General features: G+C 34.1%; 4 protein-coding genes and 1 long non-coding RNA gene across 11 annotated transcripts; 3 read left to right on the forward strand and 2 right to left on the reverse strand.

Moving 5' to 3' along the window:
• Nucleotides 1-3,796: 3,796 nt before the first annotated feature.
• LOC122291786 lies at nucleotides 3,797-5,303 on the reverse strand. Its single transcript, XR_006236762.1, has 3 exons — nucleotides 5,249-5,303; nucleotides 4,504-4,620; nucleotides 3,797-4,329 (listed from the first exon to the last, which is right to left on the reverse strand). It is a non-coding gene; the product is annotated as an uncharacterized LOC122291786 (long non-coding RNA).
• Nucleotides 5,304-5,622: 319 nt separating this feature from the next.
• LOC122291785 (40S ribosomal protein S25-like) lies at nucleotides 5,623-7,849 on the reverse strand. Its single transcript, XM_043099765.1, has 4 exons — nucleotides 7,695-7,849; nucleotides 7,516-7,590; nucleotides 6,847-6,981; nucleotides 5,623-5,966 (listed from the first exon to the last, which is right to left on the reverse strand). Exons 1-4 carry the CDS (start codon nucleotides 7,695-7,697, stop codon nucleotides 5,853-5,855), a joined length of 327 nt encoding a protein of 108 aa, XP_042955699.1. The 5' UTR covers nucleotides 7,698-7,849; the 3' UTR covers nucleotides 5,623-5,852.
• A 1,112-nt stretch (nucleotides 7,850-8,961) lies between these two features.
• On the forward strand, nucleotides 8,962-11,148 carry LOC122291784 (ferredoxin, root R-B1-like). The gene is made up of 2 exons (XM_043099764.1): nucleotides 8,962-9,117; nucleotides 10,444-11,148. The coding sequence occupies exon 2, from the start codon at nucleotides 10,460-10,462 to the stop codon at nucleotides 10,925-10,927; it is 468 nt and encodes a 155-aa protein (XP_042955698.1). The 5' UTR covers nucleotides 8,962-9,117; nucleotides 10,444-10,459; the 3' UTR covers nucleotides 10,928-11,148.
• Nucleotides 11,149-11,855: 707 nt separating this feature from the next.
• Nucleotides 11,856-19,181, forward strand: LOC122291781 (probable sodium/metabolite cotransporter BASS4, chloroplastic). Of its 2 annotated transcripts, XR_006236761.1 has the most exons (15): nucleotides 11,856-12,176; nucleotides 12,331-12,436; nucleotides 12,582-12,689; nucleotides 12,797-12,864; nucleotides 13,348-13,426; nucleotides 13,807-13,865; nucleotides 13,959-14,027; nucleotides 15,097-15,210; nucleotides 15,667-15,688; nucleotides 16,255-16,322; nucleotides 17,161-17,246; nucleotides 17,938-18,067; nucleotides 18,267-18,368; nucleotides 18,439-18,673; nucleotides 18,861-19,181. XR_006236761.1 is itself a non-coding variant. In XM_043099756.1 (14 exons), the coding sequence occupies exons 1-14, from the start codon at nucleotides 11,862-11,864 to the stop codon at nucleotides 18,511-18,513; spliced, it is 1,401 nt and encodes a 466-aa protein (XP_042955690.1). In that variant the 5' UTR covers nucleotides 11,856-11,861; the 3' UTR covers nucleotides 18,514-18,792. The 2 variants fall into 2 exon arrangements, 1 of the variants encoding a protein (XP_042955690.1); XM_043099756.1 differs by lacking the exon at nucleotides 18,861-19,181 and having other exon boundaries at nucleotides 18,439-18,792.
• Nucleotides 19,182-20,724: 1,543 nt separating this feature from the next.
• Nucleotides 20,725-24,485, forward strand: LOC122291782. 6 transcript variants are annotated; one of them, XM_043099757.1, is made up of 6 exons: nucleotides 20,731-20,865; nucleotides 21,665-21,783; nucleotides 21,898-22,159; nucleotides 22,267-22,478; nucleotides 22,797-23,064; nucleotides 24,012-24,485. In XM_043099757.1, the coding sequence occupies exons 2-6, from the start codon at nucleotides 21,719-21,721 to the stop codon at nucleotides 24,306-24,308; spliced, it is 1,104 nt and encodes a 367-aa protein (XP_042955691.1). In that variant the 5' UTR covers nucleotides 20,731-20,865; nucleotides 21,665-21,718; the 3' UTR covers nucleotides 24,309-24,485. The 6 variants fall into 6 exon arrangements, with proteins under 6 accessions (XP_042955692.1, XP_042955691.1, XP_042955694.1 ...); XM_043099760.1 differs by having other exon boundaries at nucleotides 21,665-21,707; XM_043099761.1 differs by having other exon boundaries at nucleotides 20,771-20,865; nucleotides 21,662-21,707.
• Nucleotides 24,486-25,056: the final 571 nt, after the last annotated feature.

Raw genomic sequence — 25,056 nt, forward strand, 5'->3', positions numbered from 1 at the left:
ACAGATGTTATCTTAGTTCATGAACACCATGGTGTGCCAGATGGTATAACTATAAGCCATCCACCTTTTGGTCCAACTGCCTATTTTGGATTACTCAATGTCGTACGTAGTTTGATCATACTATTTTTTCTAAACTTTTGTTTTGTCCCAGTTTTTTTGGACATTGATGATAAAATATTTGTTTGTAGGTTACAAGACATGACATTAAAGACAAGAAGACCATTGGAACAATGTCTGAGGCTTACCCACCCTGGATACTTGACAAGTTTTCAACTAAGGTGCCATATCATGAATGGAAAATTTATTTTTTGAGTTGGCTTATCACTAATATACTTACAAAAAAATATGTAGTGTCAATCAAAATGTACTTTACGTCAAGAAAGCTAAATATTTAAAAATTTAGCCAAAGGGTCTGAATATTGAGGCTCTGGTGTTTTGGTCAGTAGTGTTAGTGTGTTTTGCATTGAGGGTTACTGCATATCTTATAGAATGTAGTAAAGTTCCAGTAGATGTTATGTGAGCGTTATAAATGGTTTCCCAGTTATTAGCATTACACTAATAAAAGATGACTGGATGAAGTTTAAGAAAACAATTTGAAGGATTTTACTACTGGAAACATTAGGATTCTTTGTTTTGGTGGATTATGGCTTCACATTATAAGTATGTATTTGTTTTTTACACCTTTTATCTTCTTTTGGATTTTTTGTTTTTTATTTGCATGCACGGGATATTGAAGCAGATGACAATCTTGCACCACTACTTCGTCATCTTTAGTTGTTGCAGTAGCCATCAACGGAAAAAAAAAAAAAAAAAAAAAGAGAGAGAGACCAAATATGCAGTAAAGTGGGCACTAGAGAAGTTTGTTCCTGAGGGAAAGGCTACCTTCAGGCTGATGCACGTCTATTCAAGGATTAATTCAGTTTCCACACCTTGTAAGCTCTCTACCTTTATATGTTCAGGGGGTGGGGGAAATGTTATGTAGCATTTGAAAAAAAATTCATGTCTCAAAGAAATTGTAAGTGTGAATTGATAGATTATGATGGATGGTTTAAGTCACTAATGCTGCGTACCAAACCTGTTACGTTATAATTCATGCGCATGTGAAGAAGCCCTGCTTTGGTTTGTGTAGTAAACAACTCAAGTTAAAAACCATATCTTTATAATATAATTTCCAAGCAGATGGAAAACATTTTTACTTGGATCTTTTTCTTAATTTTATTTGAGAATGATCTTTTTTGTTGGTAGAATGCATGTAATTTGTTACTATTTGTCAAAAAGGTATTTTCAATTATAGGTACTGTGAAATTTAATGTTGATGTTTATTCTGATAAGTTGGATCTTTTTTTGTTTGTTAGCATGCATTATTTTGTTAAAAAATGGTATTAATTCTGCTCGTTAAAACAAGTCGACATGCTAATTTCGATGTAATGAATTTTATTTTTTGTCCAGAGACTGACATAAGCTACTGATAGAAATGAACTATATGCTAGCCTATGCATCTGCTGAAGCTTCTTTGAGACTACTATAGAAATTTTGACTCTTAAAAGTACCTCTACCCATTCAGGAATAGTTTCATAGTTAAACTTCCTTTACTACTTCTCACCAATGAATTACAATTTTATCGTAGCTTCATATTGCAGCAGCTTATTTATAATAAATAATTTTCACAATAATTTTAACCAGGTACTAAAATATTGGAAGTCTCGTTTAATGGCAAATCAATTACTTCTAAACTTAATTACATAGACCAAAAATAGGAGATGGATCGAGATTCATTAATACAGGCTCATGTTACATGGACTTTTAGAGTGAAAAGTATGATTAAAATTTCCATGCTTTAGGGGGAAATTGTTCTAGGAATAAGAATATCCCCAATGTTGTTGTGCCATGGATCAGCCAAATGGATTTGGCCTACAAGATGATGATGATGCTTAAATTTATATGCAGGATAGTGCTAATGCATTGAAAGCTCAACTTGATAAACTGAAAACTGTTGTTCACAATCTTGTCTCTAATACATGGGTATGTCAAAATGTATTTTTCATTTGTCAATGATGATGTTACGATATAATTCATGCGCATGTGAAGAAGCCATGTTGTAGTAAAAATTTCAAGTTAAAAAGCTATCTTTATAATATGAATTAGTTAGGTTCTTATCAAAAAAATAATATGAATTTTTTTTTTGATAGGTTAAACAAATTTTATTGATCATTATAATAGCCAAGCAAATTTGGTTTGTGTAGTTAAAAACTCAAGTTAAAAAGCATACCTTTATAATATAGATATCCCCAACGTTTCTTTTCATTGAATATTGTTCCTATTGAATTTGGGCTGTCATTGACGAGAGCATGTCTTCTAAAATAGACGATCATGTTATATCAAAACATGCAAGAAATGTGTCATCCATGAGTGGGTGTGATCATGACCCGGGTCACTTATTTTCTTCAGATCAAGCAACTTCCTTTAATTTTTATGGGAGTCCTGAAAAGGGCCTACGAAGACCTTCGAAACAGACTTATTTTCTACAAAAGCAAGCATAAGTCCTAAGTATCTTATTATTTATTATGTTCGACGGGTTTCTTTTGTTACCAAGTAGTGATGTTTCAATGTTTTAGAGCTTTGATGATGAGGGGCTTGTCATTGATGTCGTCGTGTGGCATGACAGAGAAGTATGAAGGGCTGCTCTTGACACTGCTCTTGACACACAAAGTCTTGAGGACGACCTGGATTGTGGGAAACTTGCTAACTTTATCCCCCTAACTAATTATAGGTATGCTCAGTTGCTTGTGACTCTTGCATGTCTTCAAAAGATTAAAAATGGTTCTTTTTCAGGTAGAATGAGGATGATGTTGAAAGCAAAGAATATAATTTACAAATATTCTTGAAAACAGCAATTTAAGTTTGATAGTATATTAGTCTATTTATCTTGCAGTTCATCATCACTGATCGCTGCAGTTGTAAATTGACTGATACTATAATTGAGCTTTTCCTTTTCAGTTTTTGTTTTCCTCATTTTTACAAAACATTTAGGCTGATAACTAAAAATGTTGGAGATGAACTCGGTGTTTGTTTATGAATTTGTTCAAAAACCCCCTCATTATTACTGTTTATATCTAATAATTAACTGTGTGGGTTCCAAAATTAGAATTCTTTAATAGGTTTTCTGCTCATACTGTTATGACAAAGTCGCTAAGTTTATATTGCTTTGGGATCAATCTGTTTTTCTTGCTCATCAGCTTTTGTGGCAAAATTTATATTTGTACAATCTTGTAGAAATTTATTTTACCCGCTCTAAATGGGTGTACCGTGGTGGATTAGTTTTACAACTTCCCATTTACCATTACTATGCCTGCAATTGTAGTTTTTCATGACTGTCATACATTTGCTTTTAAGTTGAACCTTTAGGTGGAGATAAATGTTTTATGCGTATTTCGTGCCTCAGTTTCTCCTTCACTTGATTAAAGTTCCTAATTTATTCGGTTCTTTCTCCAGGGTTAGTCTTAAATCACCTTGATTGCATGGGAGAAGAAAACATGCCCTTCTGCCAAAATCATGGACGAGTTTCTTTACACTGGAAGAGTTTCTATGCATTAAGTTATTAATTAATCACTTTTTTTTTTAATGAAATGCCATATTATTTTTGTAAAAAAGTTATTGCATGCAGTGTATCCAGATACAGTCTCAGCTAATATTCCAAAAACTATAGTTTTGGACATTTACTTAAAGAAAAGGAAATTAGAGTAACAAACTGTTAAGTTCCCTCCTCTTCTTTTTTCACCTTTTATTTTCCCACGAGTGAACCGGAAGCAAAAAGGATAACTCTTATTCAAACAATTACTGAGGACTGATCCAAGTGACAAGGCCTCCTAAGTTACACAGCTGAAATCTCAGAAGGCAAATACACAACTTGTTTGTAAACATGTCAAAAGGACTAACATAAACCTTAGAAAATTATCCAGAACGAGAAAAATAAATTACAATTGACGTATTCAGTCATTTTAAAGTGACCGCAGTCACACTCTAAGAGACATCAGATTGATGAAGATACCCCCAACTCCAGCCCCATTGAGACAACGAAGATTTAAAGCATGGGAAAATAGCATACTCCGAACTTACTTGGGCAGCGCGTTTTTGGGGTTGAAAATGCTTTTATTAGAAAGCACAACTGGACCTCTCCCAGACCTCGTGCAGATAAAATAACTAACATCCCCATTATATTTCTGGGATGGAATGCCATCCTTAATTTCTGGAGGTGGGGGCAAACCTTCCACATCCTTTATCCCCTCAAGCTCAGCATCTTGTAAAATGGACTTCTCACCAAGCATGTAACTGAAAGATAAGCAAAAGAAACAAGGAGAAAAAAAAGTACCATCAGAAAAATTGCCAAGGGGGCTGCCATACAAAAATAAAAATGTCTGAATTTTTTTTATGATGAGTAAAAATGTATTAAATTTTCACTAGGATGCAATGCTATATGGCAGGTGTAAAATCCAAAGACATTACTTGTTCAGATATGCATCTGAATTTGGAGGGAAGTAGGACAGCAGCCTCTGAAGTAAAAGGGTAGCAGCCTTTCTATCACAAGCAATCACCACTGCATTCGGGAAAAGTATATGCCACCTGTCGGGCTTTTCACAGTCATATTCAATCTAGGCAAAATAACAAAGTTCCAAGAGGCAAGGCAGCTATGGTTTACGTATTATCCATTTCAACATAAGCAAAATTAAAATAACCAATCTAATCACTGAGTGATTGTTGGATAAAATGATGAACAGTATAACACAGTCAAGGCTGGGAAGCAGTTTAGCAATCATGAAGCCAAAGCCAAATTCTACACTGAAGTTGAGAGGGTTTTATGACTGCTTTAGAAAAATGGAGGAAAAAAAAAGAAAAGAAAAAGGGATCACAATATTCCAGGCTCTGTGCTTTCAAGAGAAATTGCAGGAAAAACTTACCCTATAAAAAATAATTCATAGTTTAGATTTTTCCTAATAAATGAAATTTTAAATTTAAGAAAGGTCTTAAAAGATATTGTTTCAATGACTAACTTAAAATTTAAAAACTTCTTGGAAACAGCACTTCTAATCTCTAATATTCTTTTTTTCTTGAGTGCCAGAAATTATTTTCCATGAAATACTTCAAAAAATCATTAACAAAGCAATATTCAACCTGGGAACCTAGGTCCAAACTGTTTCTTAAAACAATCACAAAGGTTTCCAGAAAAGAAATAGGAGAAATAAAATCAAACCTGAGGCGTTCCTTCAGATCGATTCCATTTTTCGACAATACTGATTATCCTGAAAAATAATTATTTCATTAGCTAATGCTGCTGCTCAATGAAAAAATAAAGACATAATCAAGGCTGTGTAACCAAAAATCTAAGGCAGAACTTGCCTATGGGATGTATCATTCATGTAGAATATTGGGGGAGATGTGTCTGGGCAAACAGCATGAAACTGGTTGCTATCAGCACAGGTATACAAGAAAAACATACTCCAGCTTTGTGTCATCCAGGCAAGCATCTTGCATTAAAGACAGATTAAACTGTACTCTCTTTACCGTACAGGATAAAAGAAAGGATTTTCTTTTCTGGGATCGTTTAGGATCATTGGATGGTCAAGAGACTGAAACTGTGGATTCGGAGAACCCATTCCCTGAATTAACAATGTAGGTTCTTTTATCGCAACAAAACAACATTCAACGTCGGGTTCAAGAACATGATTCATCAAGACTGGAAAATGTTAACATTCAACTAAAAATGACAATAAAAGCTTCTCTCCAATAAAACTTGCAACTGGTGGGCAGCAAAAGGGACCAAAACTAGCTCTCCATAGAGCAAAAATTCCAGGCAATTAGGTATTAGTGGCCCTTGTATAGATCTGCTGACTGGAGTGAGCGGAGATCATCCTAATCGAACCCCTTGCCATCAAATCCTTAATTGCTCTGCGTGCCAGAGATCCACTAATCTGAAAATTACAAGTATACAAGAAATAGAAATAATCAATAACCAACCATCACCATTTATAAAGTAAATTTATACCATGACTAATCCCAAGTAAAGCAACTTGTTCAGAAAATAAAATTCAAATGTATTACAACTGCGATACACCGTTTTAAATTGTCACAAAAGGTACAGAGTCTCGTTTATTGGGTAACATTAATTATAGATTACTTTCCACTACAACATATTATGATGCTTGTTATCTTGATATATGGCATATTCACAAGGAAGCCAAAGCATTTTATTCCATTTACACATTCTTTTCCAAGAACCAAGGAAAAAAAATATTTTCTTCTGACAAGAACTCCAAAGGGATATGGATGCGTCTTGTAACTATTTAATTCTCTTGCATTGTTTCTATCAATAAAAACAAACCAGTAACTCACCAGGAAATACCAGAACTAATCATATTGCATGGGATAAAATGGCAGGTATAATTAACAAAATTGTAATCCCAATGTACTATTATTAGCACTAATAAAACAATAAAGACGGCCCATATCCAACTTCTAACTAACTTTGGACATTACAGCCAGCAGGATTTTTCAGGTGCATTTGCATGGTGATGAATTTTAGCAAAATCTGAACCAAGGTCGTTGAGGCCTCTTTATACGCCTTCTTGCGAAGCTAGGGCATACTATTCAACTACTCAATGAGGAAAAGTACGAATTCTTAGTACATTTCAGACACAGATAATTACAAAATTACTTATAAATAAAAGCTAATTACGAAATTAAGAGCAAGATACCACACCAGAGCATGATACAGAGGGCATAATTGCAACGTGTCAAATACCAAGCAAAAAAACATAAACACACTTAGAAAGACAAAATCTCAAACATTACCCTCAAACGATCAGACAAGATTGATGGTGTTATAAGCTTGTACTTGGGAGCTTCAGAAAGCAGCTTGTCGTAAGTTGCCTGATCGAACAGAACCATAGTGTTCACCTTCTCCTTTTGTTTACCCTTGCTCCATTTCTACAATTACCATTAAAAAAAAAACTGAGGCTACACAGAAACCTCAACCAAATCAAGCCTAGGATCTGCGGAACCTAACATAACATCAACTAGGAATTCCAAATCTCATTTATAGAACCTCAATTGCGGATAGTTCAAAAATTCAAGCATCCAATGTCTCGGTAGTCCTTAAAACGAAGAATACTTAGTTATATCAAACAAAGGCAGCAAAAAGCTAAAACAACACACACACACACACACTCTCAATTAATATCTTATTTAATAAACACTAACATTATTTTTTTTTAGCTTAAAAAAATGTCACTTAAATAAACAAATAAACACTAGCATTGGCCAAGATCATCGAATAAATACTAAAATTACTTAAAAAAAAAGGTTATTACACATTGTGGAAAATTGATCGTTTCCGTTGTAAACACTGAAATTCATGCCAATGGACCCTAGAAGCTATATAATTCCCAATAAACTACAATAAATCCAAACCCAGCAACACAGGGAAGCTAAACGCAAATAGAGCCCGAACCCTAGTTTTACCTTCTTCTTCTGCTTGCCTCCACCAGACTTGGCAGGCTTCGATGATGGAGGAGGAGCCTTCTCCTTCTTTGGCGCCTACATCACGATAGAAAACAGAGAGTGGAAATTAGTTTCAGAACACAATTATACAAGAAAGAAATATAATCAGAACAGCGATGATTCCAGGTTTGGCTTCGTACCATAATATCTAGGAGTTGATTTTAACTCTCGAGGGATCTGAGAGGGCCGACTCGCAGAAGCTACTTGCGGAGCAAAACGTGGTTCCTAATGGGAAGGAGAATTATATATATATGACCAATAAAGCTAGGGTTTTTGAGGAAAAGGACACAGAGGGTGTTAGGGTGCAGGGACTGGGGTATGGAATTTCGAGGATAGCTGTATTCGGGTTTTATTTGGATTCAAATAAAATATAATAATAAAGTTTTATCCTATTTAATTAAAAATCATTTTCTTTGAGCTAACATTGTTATAAGAATTATACACTGTCTACCTCTTTTTGAAATCATTAATTTCAAATTTATAAAATTAAATAATAATATATATATTACAAAATTAGATGAAATTTGATGTATTATTTTAAACTGTAAATTAAATTTTATTATTTAAATGATGTTACAAGTCAACAATAACTAGAATACAAAGAACTTGTCTATATTACATATTATGGTCAATTACTATAGATAAAGGACGATAAGACATACGACTTTATCTATTATAGGTTTCTATTGTGTTAGTGTCTGTAGGATATATCTCCATTGTAAATATGTCTATAAAAAGAGAGTTTATATATAAAGAAATAGATTCAGAACTCATTTGAAACCATTCTCATTCTCCCTCTCTCTTTTAACTCTTTAAATATCCTCTCTTATAATCTGTTTTAAATTATAAATTAAATTTTATTATTCATTTATTATTTAAATGATGTTACAAGTCAACAATAACAACTAACTAGAATATAAAGAACTTTGTCTATATTACATATTATGGTCAATTACTGTAGATAAAGGACGATAAGACATACGACTTTATCTACTATAGGCTTCTATTGTGCTAGTGTCAATAGGATATATCTCTATTGTAAATATGTCTATAAAAAGAGAGTCTATATGTAAAGAAATACATTCAGAACTTATTTGAAACTATTCTCATTCTTCCTCTCTCTTTCAACTCTTCAAATATCCTCTCTCAAATATCCTCTCTTATAATCTGTTTTAAATTATAAATTAAATTTTATCATTTAAATAATATAAACGATATATTTTACATACACACTCGAGAATAAAATAATTAAATAAAAACGCATAAAAGGTTATACTATTTATTAAATATTATAAAATCAAATTTACATGAATATCTATTTTCAACTCTACAAATTCTACAATCCAAAATTCGATAATCAAAATCTAGAGCTGGACATCCAAAGTTGGTCCCGCACGAGGCCCAAAATGCAAAAGGTCACTTTCGAGATGCAAGCAGCGACCTCTCTTCACTTTCCATATATAAACCAAAAACCGCTTTAGGGTATGCTGGGTCGCAGCTCCTTTGGACTCTCCGCTGTCATCAACACTACTAGGATTCTGATCTTAATACTCCTCTACCTCTGTAAGATTTATCGCTGATCTTTCTTTGTCTTTTAGTCTTTTTCTTTCGATTCTTGCATCTCTGTATTTCGTTGTCTTTGTCATGCATCTGGTTTTTGTTCTTAGTGTGATGTGGATTCAAAGTTTGATCAAACAAATGGATTATTCTTTAATTTGCTGAATTTTTCTTTATTTATTTATTTATTTCCTCTTGATCGGTTATTAAGCTGCGATTCTCTTAATGTAATTATTTCAGCCTTCATCTCCGTAGGTGGACATTTAGTACTTAGTAGTGATGATGGCTTTGGAATTTTTTCGATATCTCTTCAGTCTGTGTTTTGCTTGTGCTTGCTTGAGGTTGTGCACTGTTTTTACACTTTTGAGTTATTACTGAATAATTCATTCAAGACTTGATCTAAATTGTACTGTCAATGAATTGATTGTTACTTTATGAGAACACCTCCTTCTGCTTTTGTTTTTTGTGTTTTTTACTTCTTCTATATGATCTACTGGTCACGGTTGTCCCTAGCTTCGATGAACGGTTTTCCGTGAGACAAGAAAAAGAAATAGAAAAGTGCAGAGTGATAATCATAACTTTTTTTGCCATTTCATATCGTAAATGAAATCTCTCTCTTAAATGCTATATAGGTGGTTCATACTTAACGTTCAAACATTCGGTTCTGTTAAATGAGTACATTTAAGTAGTGCTTGGAAGGTGTTAGTAACAGTATTCGTGCTGAATCCTCCCTGTATTTCTGACTTCATGCTGCTTTCATTACTCATTGGGATGGTAATCTATTAAAAGGCAAGTTTACTGATTTTTCTTGTGTTGGGGTATTCAGTTGTTGCAAACTATTTCTTCTTGTGTGTATCTTTCCATACTAAAGCATAAAGTATTGGAATGCAACTAGCTATCATAGGAAGTGCTTTTGTTTACAGATAATTATTGTGACAAGTTGTATGGCCATTGACGATCTCTATCAAACTGCAGAAGTAATTTTTAGACAAGATCTTGCTGCTTGTGTTTCTAGTTTCTTAGTTGGGATCAAGTTTTTCTTCCTTTTGTATGCAAAAAGTTGTTTTCCAAAGTTGACCTCGGGGCCTGGCTTAATTGGGAAGGAGCAGTTAGTCTGTAGATCTTAGGTTTGAATAAATGTAAACGATGTAGGCTTAGGAAAAAAATGAAAACCACATACGGTTCAAAATCTGTATCCTTATGTTTCAATGGTGGTTTCTTATCAAATTTTATGAAGAAGGAGGAGCCTTTACATTTGGGCTTGAAAACACTGAGTATTGTTGAATTTAGAGTTACTTGTATCTTGATAAAAAAAATTTCTGTATTGCCTAGGTTCAAGAGTAGATATATGTCAATTGTGAATATGTCGACGGTAAGAGTCCCTACATCTTGCTTGCTCAAAAGTGCACCCCTGAGCAGATCACGTGCCTTAATTAAGACTCCATCTTCCTTGGGTAACGTAAAGAGCGTCTCCAAAATGTTCGGCTTGAAGTCTTCTTCTCCCTTCAAAGTATCTGCAATGGCTGTGTACAAGGTGAAACTGATTGGACCAGATGGTGAAGAGAATGAGTTTGAAGCTCCTGATGATTGTTACATCCTTGACTCTGCCGAAAATGCTGGACTGGACTTGCCTTACTCATGCAGGGCCGGGGCCTGCTCTACTTGTGCCGGGAAGATGATTTCGGGATCAGTGGACCAATCAGATGGATCATTTCTGGATGACAAGCAAATGGAGGAGGGGTATGTGCTGACCTGTGTGGCATACCCGACTCAAGACTGCGTGATACACACCCACAAGGAAGGCGATCTTTACTGAGCAATGCAATGTGCCTCGCCTCTTGATCACCCCAGTGGGGGAAATTTGCCAGACTGGTGGTGTCTTTGTCAGTCCCAGATAGTGATGTGGCTATTTAGTTTCCGTGATGCTATTTTTCTTAGTGTATGCAGTTTGATGTTAGAAGCACTCAGTAGTGTTTGAAGCATTGTTTCTCTTCTTGAATGTTGTTCAACAATAATGGACCGACGACTCTTTGGGTATCCTGGGAAGCAATCCATGTCTCATAAATCTAAGGCTTCACTTGGTTACGAATCTTACTTTATTTCATCTAATTATTATAATTTTTTTAAATTTCTATACAAAATATAATAAGTAATTTAAATTTTTTAAATTTTAAAAATAAAAATAAAAATAAAAAATTATATTTAAATAATATTTTATTAAATTTTTAACTTTTATCTTATCTGTAATTAAAGGAGATTTGAACGATAAATTGAGATTTTTTAAAAGCTTTGAAGGGAAACAATAAGCAATGAGATATAGCAAAAATATACTTTTAAGCTTGTATCATGTCATTTATTTTTAATACTATTTCATATAAATATGAGGGTCGCATAAATAGACTCTAGATTTATTATCTCGTGTGGAATATTGGCTGAAATTTTTAGGTGATGGGTATTTATCACCTTTAAAATGATAAATATGTGGTAAAAATTGAGCAAATAATACCTTATCTATAATTTTCGTGAATTTTTTTACAGTTTAATTTAAAAGTAGAGTTATATATATTTTTACTTACAATTTTATTTATAATACTTACCTTATAAGTTTTCTTTTAAAAATAACATTTTAAATTTTATAATTTTTAATATATCAATAATTGACACCTAAATATGTAAATTTTTTGTATTTTTTTAAATATATTTAATATTTTCCTTAATTTAAAGTTCTGGACAATAATCTTGAAAAAATAATGACCAACGGTCAAACAAGCGTTTCCAACGCGACCACGAAAGCAGTTAAATCCGAGTTTGAAATTCCTGATAAAATTTCAAAATCCCTCTCACCACTGCCTGCCTGTGATAGTACGGTACGCTTTGTGACCGATCCAATGGCGGGAACACTCCAAACCCTACTTCTCATTCCTCCATCCACTAGAACACTCTCGCTCCCCCGCGGGACCCCGCGTTTCCCGTCGAATCACGCTTTGTTCTGCTGCCCCTCCATCGCTTTTAAACGCAACCGCTCGATTTGCAGACCCGTCGGTGCCCTGGAGCGGCCCGATCAGGTTCGGACTTCTCTAATTCCCCCAGTTTTAATCACTTGCTTGTTCTCTCTTCAAATATCTATTACCTTTTCCTATACTTTTTTGGCAGTAACTGATATCTCGCATTGATTTTATGGTCTGTACTTTTAAATAAACACCAATTGTGTATCATCAGAGAGATGGAAATGGAGACAAAGTTGACCCCGTTTCAGGTTCATCGAGTGGGCTAGGTTGGGTAAAACCAGTATTGGATTTTACGACAAATAACTTTCTTCCCTTAGGTAATGTGAGTATATACTGACTGTGTTATCTAAGAACTCTTTTTTTGTTTTTCCCTAAAAAACTTGTAATGCGTTTGAGGCTACTATTATATCAGTATTGTCTCATTCATTGAGAAATCTGTTCGTTTGTATTAATTATATGCAGCTCTTGTCGGTGGAGTAGCATTAGGACTTGCAAATCCTAGTCTTGGTTGTCTTGCAGATAGATATTCTCTCTCAAAATTTAGCACCTTTGGGATTTTTATTATCTCAGGTTTGAGTTGTACATTTTTTTTTTTTTTTTATTGAGTAATTTGTTGATCTATGATGGCCATCTAACAATCCATTTTTTTATTTACTTGTTCTTGTATGGTTTCATAGGCTTGACGTTGCGCAGTGGAGACATTGGTGCAGCTGCAGAAGCATGGCCTGTTGGAATTTTTGGGCTAGTATGACCTTGAATTTGTTTGTGCCATCATGCATTTTGAGGTTCATCCTCCATAGTTGCTTTTAATTTAATTTTGGCTTGCATCTTTTGTTTCCTCAATTATCATGATGGGTCTTTTTGGTTGTGTTGTGGGTTGAAGTCATGGGCAGAATTCTATGTTTCCACTACCTTTATGCTATAGTTGCTACTGCTTCATAGTATAGGATCACAGTCATAATTATCCTTACCCTTCATTCTACATCATGCATGGGAATCTAGTCGTGGTAATTTCATAAACTAAGAAATAATAAAGAAAATTTTATGTAGGAGGGTGGTTTTTTTAAACTTTTTATAATACTCATGGAGGTGACACATGACCTGGCTCTTCATGGGCCATCTTTTCTTGTCTGGCTTTATTGTCACCTCCTTTATCGGTACAATTTTGTTGGTGTTTTATCAAGGCTGGTATATATGTTATGAATTGTTGCTCCTCTTATCTTTGCAGGTGTCCATTCTAATGATCACTCCTTACTTTTCGAGAGCAATACTGCAAATGCAACTGCAGCCTCAAGAATTTGTTACAGGTTTACATTCATAAATATTTTTCTTGTGGCATTCGTACTTTGTACATGCAGACTGTATGAAAGTTCACATGAACAATCTGTTGTTCACAGACATATGTATACTTGTAGGCGTGCATGAGTATAATTGTATGTATAACTGTATCTGTGCATGAATCTATATATGCATATCACACCCAACATTTTTTATATTAATGCACCTTAAAGTGTGAAGCAGATTCACTCTTGATCTTTGAACTTATTGCTCTTAGTTTTGCTTACTGTGTTTTAAAACTACTTTTGTTTTTCCAACTTAATGTGCAGTTTGCAAAGTTATGAAGCACTCATTTATAATTGTCTCCACTTTATTTGCATACTATGCAACAATTTCTTTTGTTCTACAGGACTGGCTATATTTAGCTGTATGCCAACTACATTATCAAGTGGAGTGGCACTTACTCAAGTATGCTAATTGCACAGCCTTTATCACTTTGCTAATGTTACTTTTACTTATTTAGGTTGGGGTTTAACAAAATGTTGCTTTCCTCAAATGCAGCTTGCTGGAGGGAATTCTGCCCTTGCTCTTGCAATGACATTGATATCTAATTTGTTTGGCATTTTAATTGTAAGTAACAGAACCCATATTTCTAGCATCCTTTCTATTTGTTTTTGCATTTACATACAATTTCAAAGTTATTGGAGAAATTACTGCAGTTATTTGATCATTATGCACGTAACACAGATGTTAGTTTTGCCAAACATTAGTATCTTTGAAGTATACTTTGGGGCTCTAATGGAGTTTATTGCAGTCCTGGAGGTTTTTCTGGTACTATATATTATATATAAATTTATTTTTACATAATTTTTTTTCTTTTTCAAGTAGGCACCCAAACTCCTTAAAAGAAGTTTAAGGACCCATCCAGTATTTATCATCACCATCTCTAGCCTTTTTCATGCCTCTGTTTTATCAGATTATTGTTCAATGTGGCCATACTTTGAAAGCAGTTGCCTTCAATTTTAGGTTTTGTCAGATCTTTTTTCTCTTTTTAGCTGTTTCTAACTTTATGCTTTATACACCTTGTTTGTGTATTTTTTTATTTCCTTCCTGTGTTTCAAAAGCAATTTACTTCTCATTAATCTCGGAATTTATTGGGGCAGTTTGTAGTGTTATTTCACACCAATGATACCCTTTCTTCTCTCTCTTCCTTTTTCTTCTGTTATTTATCCTATTTAATATATCGGAAGAAGCCTATGAACCTCTCCTTACACTCAAATTTTCTCTCTGAGGGTTTTGTATGTACCTCCCCGTCCATAGGAAGTGTGTTTTTTGTTTTGTTTAGTGCAGATTGTTTTCTTTATTTTTACTTTGTATACAAGCTATTCCAAAAAATTCAAGTCCGAGGGTGCGGTGCACAGGAACAGGGTTTACTCTGCAGGGGCGGGTTCAAAGGACTCTACCTTGGAGAGGTTCCCCGACATTTAAAAAAAAAAAGAAAGAAAAAAGAAAGAAAGAAAGATTGAAATTTTTAAAGAGAGATAATTGTTGTCCTTCTTGTAAGTCACGTGTGCATATAGTTTGTTAATGTAACATAGCAATCACTTGAATGCTGAAACTATAAGGTGATTTCTTTGTTTTGTTTCTTGATATTTTGTTTTTATGTTATCATATTTGTGTTAATGGTATCTCCTTCTAGGTCCCATTTTCTATCTCAAAATTCATTGCTGATGGAGTTGGTGTATCTGTTCCGACCAAGCAACTGTTTAGGAGCCTTGTTCTCACGCTATTAGTCCCCTTAATCTTAGGGAAGGTAATTATCAATTTCCTTGTACTGTTATAAAAGGAAATTCCTGCAGTATCAGCAATTCAAAATTCAAAGCCAATGCTAAAAGCCCCCCTTCCCCTCTCACTTTCTATATTATAAGACACAAATATCAGATAAATGGTTTCAATTGTGGGACAATGCAAATCAAGTGTTGGTTATTTTTTCCCCTCTAGAAGTGTAACAGGACACTAAGCATGCAGATGCTGTAGTTTCAATTTTCAACCCTGTTTCCTTTATGTATTTATTAGTCGTACAGCACACTTATGTTTTTTTAAGTCCCATAGTTAGTAGTATATAAAATTGTTTGATACATTCTATAAAACTCTTTGCTTTTTAAATGTGAATCTGGTTGGTTTTTTTAGAAGTACTATTACACTGGTCTTTCAGTTTGTTGTATTTTAATTTGTTCCACTAATAAATTTCTTCTCTTTTATTCAACAGGTCCTTCGGGAATCCTTTAAAGGTTAGTGTTTGTCTTATTCATTCTGATTCATAATTTTTTTTACCCCCTTTTCCTAGATGAAATAGAACATGTGGACAGTCTATTGTACATATGGTACTTGCATTGGAGGTTGAAGTGGACAGTGGTTTTTCACTGTTTTGAAAAATGGAAAAGGGGAAGACTGTAAAAAGGGGGAGAGGGGATGTGGTCTGCCCATGCCACATATCCTTTTCCTCCCCAAAATGGGAGGGACTGGGAGTGGTGTACACACACACACATGTATGTATGTATGTATTTTATACATTTATATAGGTAAAGAACTCTCTCAATCACAATTAGTGATTTTACAGGGAGTGGGACATAGGGAGGGAAGATATGAACCGTTATTCTAGATATTTTTGCCTTTGGTCCCTCATTAAGTAACTCTGTTTCCCTCTTTCTTTTTATTTCTTTAATCCAATACACCCATGGAAAGAATACTGTTTCATCTCGACATGTTTTTTGTGTACCACACATATGTGATGTGATGCAAGTGATTTTTAAATATCTTTCTAATTGTCATAGTACTCATGAAATGCACATTGCAGGCTTGGCAGACTTTGTTGATCAAAACCGCAAGCTTTTTTCAAAGCTTAGTGCACTCTTTCTCAGTCTAGTAAGTGGTATACCTTTCTTTTTTTTTTTTGTAAATTTTTCATTTAAAGTGGATATCATGATTTCTGACACTTTAATTTGCTGCTTTTAAGGTTACAAATTCTATGGTAGTTCAGATCTAATATGTTGGATTGACAGTGGGAGTTTTCGCTTGGATATCCAGCCATTTTGTGAAATGCTGGGTTTTATAAGCTTTTGTCTTGCACATTGTTTATGGTCCTCACAGAATCATAATTGTATTGTGGTCTCACAAAGATCTAAAGATCTCTACACGAAATTTGAAACACCAAAGTTTGATTTTAAAACTCAGTTTGATATATGTTCAGTCCTTTGATATTTGAAAATTATGATGATTCTTGTTTTTGCTTTTTGGGGAGTTTTTCTGGTATTATTTCCCCTTTAGTATAGTTGCACCCCCATATGCACTTTTCTGATTGACGTGTTGTAAAATTAGATAAAATCTTCATGGTATGGTATATTAAAAAAAGGATATGTTTTAACTTTAGTTGTACTGAAGTATTGTCAGGTTCTTGTCCATATCTTGTCTCTTAGATTCACATACTATTAAGACTGTTATTATGATTGATAACTCATAAGAAATATGCATAACTCTTTTCATAATCCATAATGTGAACTTCATACTTCCAAATTGTGGAAAATTGTGCATAACTCTCTTGCAAATACATAGTTGTGCGGGTCCTTTGCATAAAAATTAAAGATATGTTGAGAAATTTATCTAATTTTCAAAAATGTTTCCATGTAGAGAAATGTATCCAATTGGAACATCGTGCCTTTTGGACTTAGTAGTGATTATGTTTTAAACATTAATGGTTATTCAGGTACCATGGATGCAAGTCAGCAGGTCGAGGTCACTGCTGTTAATGGTTAAGCCTTCCATTTTTCTTGTAGCTATTGGATTGGGGGCGTATGTTCTTCACTCTTGTTTTACTTGTAGTTTTTGAGTTTAATTTATGTCACTTTTGTTTAAAAAGGTTAGCAGCAATTAGTTAAGTTCATATCCTACTTGCCTTGAACAGTGAATGCCTATCATACATTCGAATCAAAGGCCAAATGGTTGCCTCTTGGCCTATGTTGCTTACTTTCTTGATTTTGGGATACTTGGGGCAACATGTAATGGATCTGTCATCTTATAGACTCTGCATATCCTTACCTCTCCTTACATGCAATATGTCAGGCTAGAGTTGGCCCATGTAGGATTCAGTCTAGATCAATCAATCTTGGCACTCTTTGGATAACTTTAAAAATATAGGCCAAATTCATTTTATTTTGATAATAAGTTTCCAATGTTTCCATTGAGAGTTTTTGTTGATATCAGTCAGCTTGATGCAGAAACCAAAGGTTTTGCCTTTTGACTGCTTGATTATATATGCTTACATTTGTGTGCATGCGTGTATACTGTATGCATGTCCTTGGACTTGATATTAGTTCTGTTACAATCTTCCCAGTTAATAATAGCCATGCTACATTTAGAGGAAGGAAATAAAAACAAGTGTATTGTACTTGACTAGCTATTTTCAATTTTTAGGTATTGCAAATGTTTTGGGCTTTAACGTAGTAGCATCAACTAACAAATGCAATATTTTATATTACTGCAGACTTCTCCATGTCATCTTTTTGGCATTTAACGCACTCACCATATGGAGCCTCTCAGCCGTATCTGGTGGGAGCAAATCAATTTTTTTGAAGAAAGAAAATGCCAGCGCTTTCCTACTTGTTGCAAGCCAGGTGATTATTGGTTTGAGCAAATAATTATTTCTGTAATAAATACGTGGCATGCAATCATACCTTGTGTTTTTTGTTTAAGAAACATTACTTTGTCAGAGCAGCGCATGCTGGGCAAAAAAGGAGGTATAAGAAAAATCTTGCAATAGATTTTTTGTTTTTAATTGACTGTTGAGGCTTGATATGTGCCATGTTGTTGTAGAAAACCCTGCCTGTGATGGTGGCAGTTGTGGAGCAGCTTGGGGGTGCATTTGGTGAATCTGGTTTGCTGGTTCTTCCTTGTGTTGCAGCACATCTAAATCAGGTTAGTCATGTTTTCATTCATTATCATTTTGCTCATGTTCTTATTACTAACTTTTAAATTAATGTTGCAGATTATTATGGACTCTTTCCTCGTTAACTTATGGTTTCGGAAAGAAATCTCATCCACGAATGCCAAGGTCAACTGAGTAAAGGAGAAGAATATTTTTCGCCAGCAATATTCTTAGCAGATCCCAATGTGATTGCTCTGTTGTATGGAGCAACTAGATAGAAATGGGTTGATTCTTCACAAGGAATTGAAATGAGCCAATTGAACTATTCATTCAAATGCCTTTAATAAATGAATGGGTACTGGGTGGAACAATCCTACATCTATTTGCAGTTCCACATTTATTCTTTTCTTAAATGAGAAATGACTCTTGAATTATGATTACATCAGAATGGATCAGTTTTAAGTTAAAACTTTACTTTCCCAGCCCTTGCTAAGAGTTAGGCTTCATTGCCATTCAACAGTTCCCTAGTTTCATTTGTGCAGATTTGATAGAGATCCAGGAGAAAGATTGCACCAGTACCTGTGATCGGGGCCTTAGACAAGATTCTGTTGGTGAGTAAAAGAATTATGTATCCTACAAAATGAAGATGGTCTTCTTGGGAAAGGGTGCATGCACTTTTTGTGCAATTCCCCCTCATGCTCTTGACCCTGCAAATACTTGAATATTTCGGCGTTCGCTTCTGTCGGTACCAGGTAAGGTAACAGTGCCAGTCTGCAGTCCATATTTAAATAATTTAGGTTTAAACTTATGCTTGTCGTTACATGATACACAATACGTCAGTTTTGAGAGACTTTTTTAAACTATGTTGGAAAAAGTTTCTTTCTTGATAAACCTAACCACGCCGTGAGACCAAGGCGATAAAAGGGTAAGCAGAATCTAGAAGGAAGTGATCGCATCAGCCCAACCACCCACACCTAATTATTAATTTATTTTATTGACTAATATAGCACAATTGGTACAATTGGTGACGTAGATTGTCATACTTTTACCATGTTTGAAGACCAAATTTAATGAGCCTGTAACCTACCATATAGACTTTTCGAAGATCTAAAGTTCAAAACTGCACGGTAGTGATGAATAATGGCAATGATATTATTAAAAGTACGAACAATGCTACTGTAATTATTAAACATGTCTATCAAATACCCACATTAGTATAAATGAGTTCTTTTTTTTTTGTTGCAATTTTAACATCCTTAACTGTTAAAAAAATAAAATACATATATAAATTTACTATTAGTCAGTTTCATAATCATTAAAAAAAATAAAATATATAAATAGGCATATTTATTACTATCATTTTTCTGAAAGTATAGAACTCTTACAAAGTTATCAATTCAACTGGGGAAAGTTTATATCAATTGTGGCTCTGTGTTTCAGTCGTTTTAAGGTTTAGGCCGTTTGTTTCACAAATCATTTTATTTCAACATTCAAATACCATTTAAAGTTTAAACATAAACATTTCTTGATTTTAAGTTATCAACTATTTCATCTAATCATTATAATTTTAATAAACTTTTAAATAAAATATAAAAAATAATTTAATTTTTTAAAATTCCAAAATAAAGCAAATATTAGAAAAAAAATTATATTCTAATAATATTTTAACTCTATAATATTTATATTCAACTTTTTATCTCTTTTCCCAAAATTACATAAAATATTTTAATTTAAATTATTTCATTACTATTCACAAATTATCTTACTACTAGCATATTAGCAGCGGACTCACTGTCACATTAAAATTTTTTTCTCTCTCTCTAAATCTTGGGCTCAAAATAAAAGTTTGGCTATGAAAATAGGTGAACCAAAATGGTAAACTTATTATAAAAAATTTGGTAAATTTTTATGTAGTCGATGACTTGTAGTAATATAATAAAGGAAAAATATAGTTGCAAGCATAATTGTACACTAATCTGTGTATCAATGTGATGTAATTGATTAAAAAGTAGATTTGTTTGAAAATAGTATTAATTTAAATTTTAAGTATGAATAAATTTGGTACACAGATTAGTGCACGACAGTGCTTGTATGTTGCAAAATCCATAATAAAATAAATATTGATTTGATATACTTTTTATTTTATTTTTTAATTAACAATACAAAAATTTTTATAAGGAAAATGCTACTCCTCCATTTTGGCAGTTTATATATTTAATTTCTTTTATTTAATGGTTAAGGAAATAATTTTTAGTTTATTAGTGTGTGTATATATATATATATTTTTTTAAAGTATTTAAATATATTAAAAAAATATAAATAAAAAGTAAAATTTGTTGTGTGTACGCCGTCAAAGGTGGCCAGCACGCTACCACCACCCATTTTATAAAGACTTCGATCGAGTGAGCAGAAGTAGAACCGCTATGGTGGGGTGACCTGTGTTTCTACTTTTTGTCCATCGTATTCTTGCACGTTCATGTAATCTCTGGGAGCGAACAAAAAGGCTAAAGCTGCTTCAGCTCAACGGCTCATTCCAATCTCTTTCAGGTTCTCTCTCTCTCTCTCTCTCTCTCTCTCTCTCTCTCTCTCTCAGCACCGGTGAAATAAAGCAACTTTTGTTAGGTATGGTACGGCGTTAGTTAGACCAACAAAGGAATCACGTCATTAATTTCCTTTATGTTCAAGAATCACGGTGATATACCCCGGATTTTGTTTTTCTTTCTCTAATCTGTGTTTCCAATTCTGAGACTGCTCGATGTGTCTGTTAACATAGGGTTTTAATCTCATTTGATTGAAACTTGTTTCCATGCATTGTTTGCTTTAGCGTAAGACTGGTACGAGTTTGGGGTTCGGAAGGTGAATATTCAGTCTCCACTTTCTGCTCCATGATACTCTTAAATTGTGTTGCATAACTGCTAATTGAATATAGGAAGTTATTCTTCCTTTTTTGTATCAATGGAACATGAGTTAAGTCAGCATTGTTTCTCTTTGCATTTGAAATGCTCTTTCAGCAGTAAGTACTTCATGCAATTTTCAAGTAAAATAGAGCATATAGCTTCCCCTTGGTCTTATTTGTGATGACTATTTTTCTATCATTCTCACTGTTGTAATGACTAGTTCAATAATAAAAGAACATGAATGGCGTGAATTGATGTCAGTCAAATTTTCCCTTTTTATGTAAGTGTTGTCTCGTGTATGGGAGAGAGAGAGAGAGAGAGAGAGAGAGAGAGAGAGAGAGAGAGAGAGAGAGAGAGAGAGGATTCAGTGAAATTTGATCCAAATTCTTTTAAATTCACATGTACGTATGCTAAGAGATGAAAATTTTCAATTCTTTGATTTGCGGTAGGTTCCTCTGTGTTAATGCTCGTAGATAGCAGCCAATTCTAAAGGTATCAGATATATGCTCTTACTTAACGATGTTAATCCTTCACTGTGTTCTGTTTTTCATTCATCCCAAATGAAAAGGTAACCCCCCGTAAATTTTCTTCTAAAGTGTCGAGTCCTTTTAAGAAAGCCAGTTTTCCTCTCAAGAAACTCTACTGCAATCAGAAATATCATTTTCTTTTTTCATAAATTCAGGATGTTGAAAAGAATTACAGTGGTTTTGTTGATTGGGCTGCTGGCATGGGCATATCAAGCCACCCACCCTCCACCTCCCAGCATTTGTGGCTCCCCAGGCGGCCCTCCTGTAACAGCGCCTAGAGTAAAGCTCAGGGATGGAAGGCATCTGGCCTACAAGGAGCATGGGGTGTCAAAAGAAGTTGCCAAATATAAGATTATCTTTATTCATGGCTTCGGCTCTACTAGACATGATGCAGTGATTACAACAAACGTCCCTCCAGTACTGAAATCCTTTAAGATTGAACTTCTAAGTCTCATTATGTCTAGATAGAATTTAGTTGTCAAGATGAGTTTACTAATCGACCTCATGGTGGAAATAATTTTCAGGAATTTATCGAAGGACTGGGACTCTACATTGTGTCTTTTGACAGACCAGGTTACGGAGAAAGTGATCCAGATCCAAAAAGATCAGTGAAAAGTTTGGCTTTAGATATAGAAGAGCTAGCCGATCAGTTGGGATTTGGGTCCAAATTTTATGTAATTGGGCAGTCTATGGGCGGCCAGGTGGTTTGGGGCTGCCTCAAGTACATTCCTCATAGGTAACCAGCAAAATGACTAATCCAAACAAAATTAAAGCCAAACATATGATATTTTGTTCATGGATAGCATGTATGTAAAATGAAAGAAATTGCGAATGAATCTAGGTGAAAGAAAGAGTAAAAGCCTCTTTAAAAGAAAGCATACCCTTGATCTGTTGAGAAGTTGGAATTTTGTGAAGTTAGTATGATCAAGTATTGTTTCTTCCTTAAAACTTTTAAGAAACATTATTTCCTGATGTATATAATATGTATAGATTGCTGAGTCCTTTCTGCATCATCTCACTCCAAGTTAGTCATCCTGTATTGTTTTGTTGATAGGCTGGCAGGAGCAACATTGTTGGCTCCGGTTGTGAACTACTGGTGGCAAGGCTTTCCTGCCAACTTGTCTATGGAGGCTTACAACAAACAACCACCTCAGGACCAGTGGACCCTTCGAGTTTCTCACTACATACCATGGCTAACCTACTGGTGGAACACTCAGCAGTGGTTCCCTGCATCCAGTGTCATATCCAGCAAACCGGATATATTTTCTCGCCAAGATCTAGAAATACTTTCCAAGTTTGCTTTGAGGGAGAATCCGCACAAGGTACTTTTTTTGTATACTACTAATTTCTCAAGTTATCTATTTTTTATCCAGCTATGTTAAAATTTTATTTTTTTTCACATGTATACTTCCAGTGTACCTGGACTATGCTTATTACTAAAATTTCTTATTACTTATAAAATAAAAAAAAAAAACCTAATTTCTCAAAACTAAGTTATTGGCCTCATTAAGTAGAGGGGGATGAACAATAATTAACTGCATGCGAGCAGAATAAGAACCAAGCTGTTCAGCTACTGTATTAACATATCCCTTGCATACTCCTTGTAGTATACATGAGTGAGTGTAAAGGGTTAAATCTTATGCTACATGGTTATCATAAATTTGAGCAGTTAATAGGACATAATTGGGTTGGAACCCATAGGTTTAAGTTTTGAGCTGAGGTGATATCCCAAAATGTTTGTATTCAAGAACCCCAGGGGAAGTCTACCATACAGATTCACAATTGTGAGCTAATGTTGAGCTCTTGGTGATGTTTAAAGACTTCCATTCCATGGGGAGTATCGCTGATGTAGTGATAAACTCATGCGGAGAGATTTGTATATAGAAATGTGAGTAAAAAAATTTGAGATGTTATTTAATATAATAAGGTGCACAAACATATATCTAAGCTTTTGGGTTGGTATGGTATTCAAATATATTACATTATGATAAAACTGGAAGACTCCCCTGGTATTCATTTTTCTAACCGTATGACTCAACAGACCTGTTTGAAACACTAGATTCTTCTGTAAGGATGTTCCAGTTTTTAAAAAAGTGTGTGCTATTAGGATTTGGTTAGGAAATGCAATCATCAATCTTGTGAAAAGATATTTCTTCATCAAAAAGGTTTGAGACATAATTATTATTGTGAATGTTGACCGGGCCACAAGATAAATCACTTTCTTCATATGTTCTTAATTTATGTTGGATTTTTTTCTTTATTCTTGCAGGCACAGGTCAAGCAACAAGGAGAATTTGAGTCCATCCATCGTGACATGATGATTGGATTTGGGAGTTGGGAGTTCAGTCCTATGGATCTTGAAAACCCTTTTCCAAATAATGAAGGCTCAGTTCATCTATGGCACGGCGATGAAGATGGTCTTGTGCCGGTCACTCTGCAACGCTATATTGCTAAAAAACTTCCGTGGATTCAATACCATGAGTTACCTGGTGCTGGACACCTATTTCCAGTTGCTATAGGAGTGAGCGAAGCTATTCTTAAGGCGCTTTTGTTGGGTCAGAGCTGAAGTAGCCTCAACACCTCTTTCCCTTTTTATCTTTTCCCACCCTCTTGCTTTAATTTGAAAAAATAATCCTTAGGTTTATGTATAAATATATATATATATATATATTATATATATAAGATCAGTAAGAGGCCCCAAGCATAGCTCTCATTAATAAAATTCTTGTTTACCTATTAAAAAGAAACTTGATCGGTGAGAAATAGAGGGTCCTCTACCTTGTCGGAAAGTTGCAACGGAGGATGGCCAACCCCCTCCTCTGCGGCCCTTCCACTGCTCTACATAACACGGGCCCTTCCACTGCTCTACGTAACACGTGCAGCGAGGCCCGACGGTGGAAACTTATGATTAGTTTGGGAACACAAATATTATTAGATATTTTTAAATATTTCCTTTCCAAAAATAAAATATTTTTTTATTTCAATACTTAAATTTTTCATCGAATAATTAACTAATGAATACAAATTTTTCAAACTTTCATACAAAACATAACAAATAATAAAATTATAAAAATTTTAAAAAATATATATCAAAAATTATATTCAAATAATTTTTTAATTCTATAATATTTTTATTTAACTTTTTCTATCTCTATTTTTAAAACTCTGATAAAATTTTTTTATCATAAGCCATTTTATTATTATCCACAATTTCACATATATTTTAAAATATTCCATGCATCCAATCGAATCGAATCCTTGTAAACTTGGGGTACTTTTTGGCAAAGAGTCAAAGCAAGAGGATTAATTATAGA

The sequence above is a fragment of the Carya illinoinensis genome, chromosome 13 (genome assembly GCF_018687715.1).
Source record: "Carya illinoinensis cultivar Pawnee chromosome 13, C.illinoinensisPawnee_v1, whole genome shotgun sequence".
NCBI classification, from domain to species: Eukaryota; Viridiplantae; Streptophyta; class Magnoliopsida; order Fagales; family Juglandaceae; genus Carya; species Carya illinoinensis.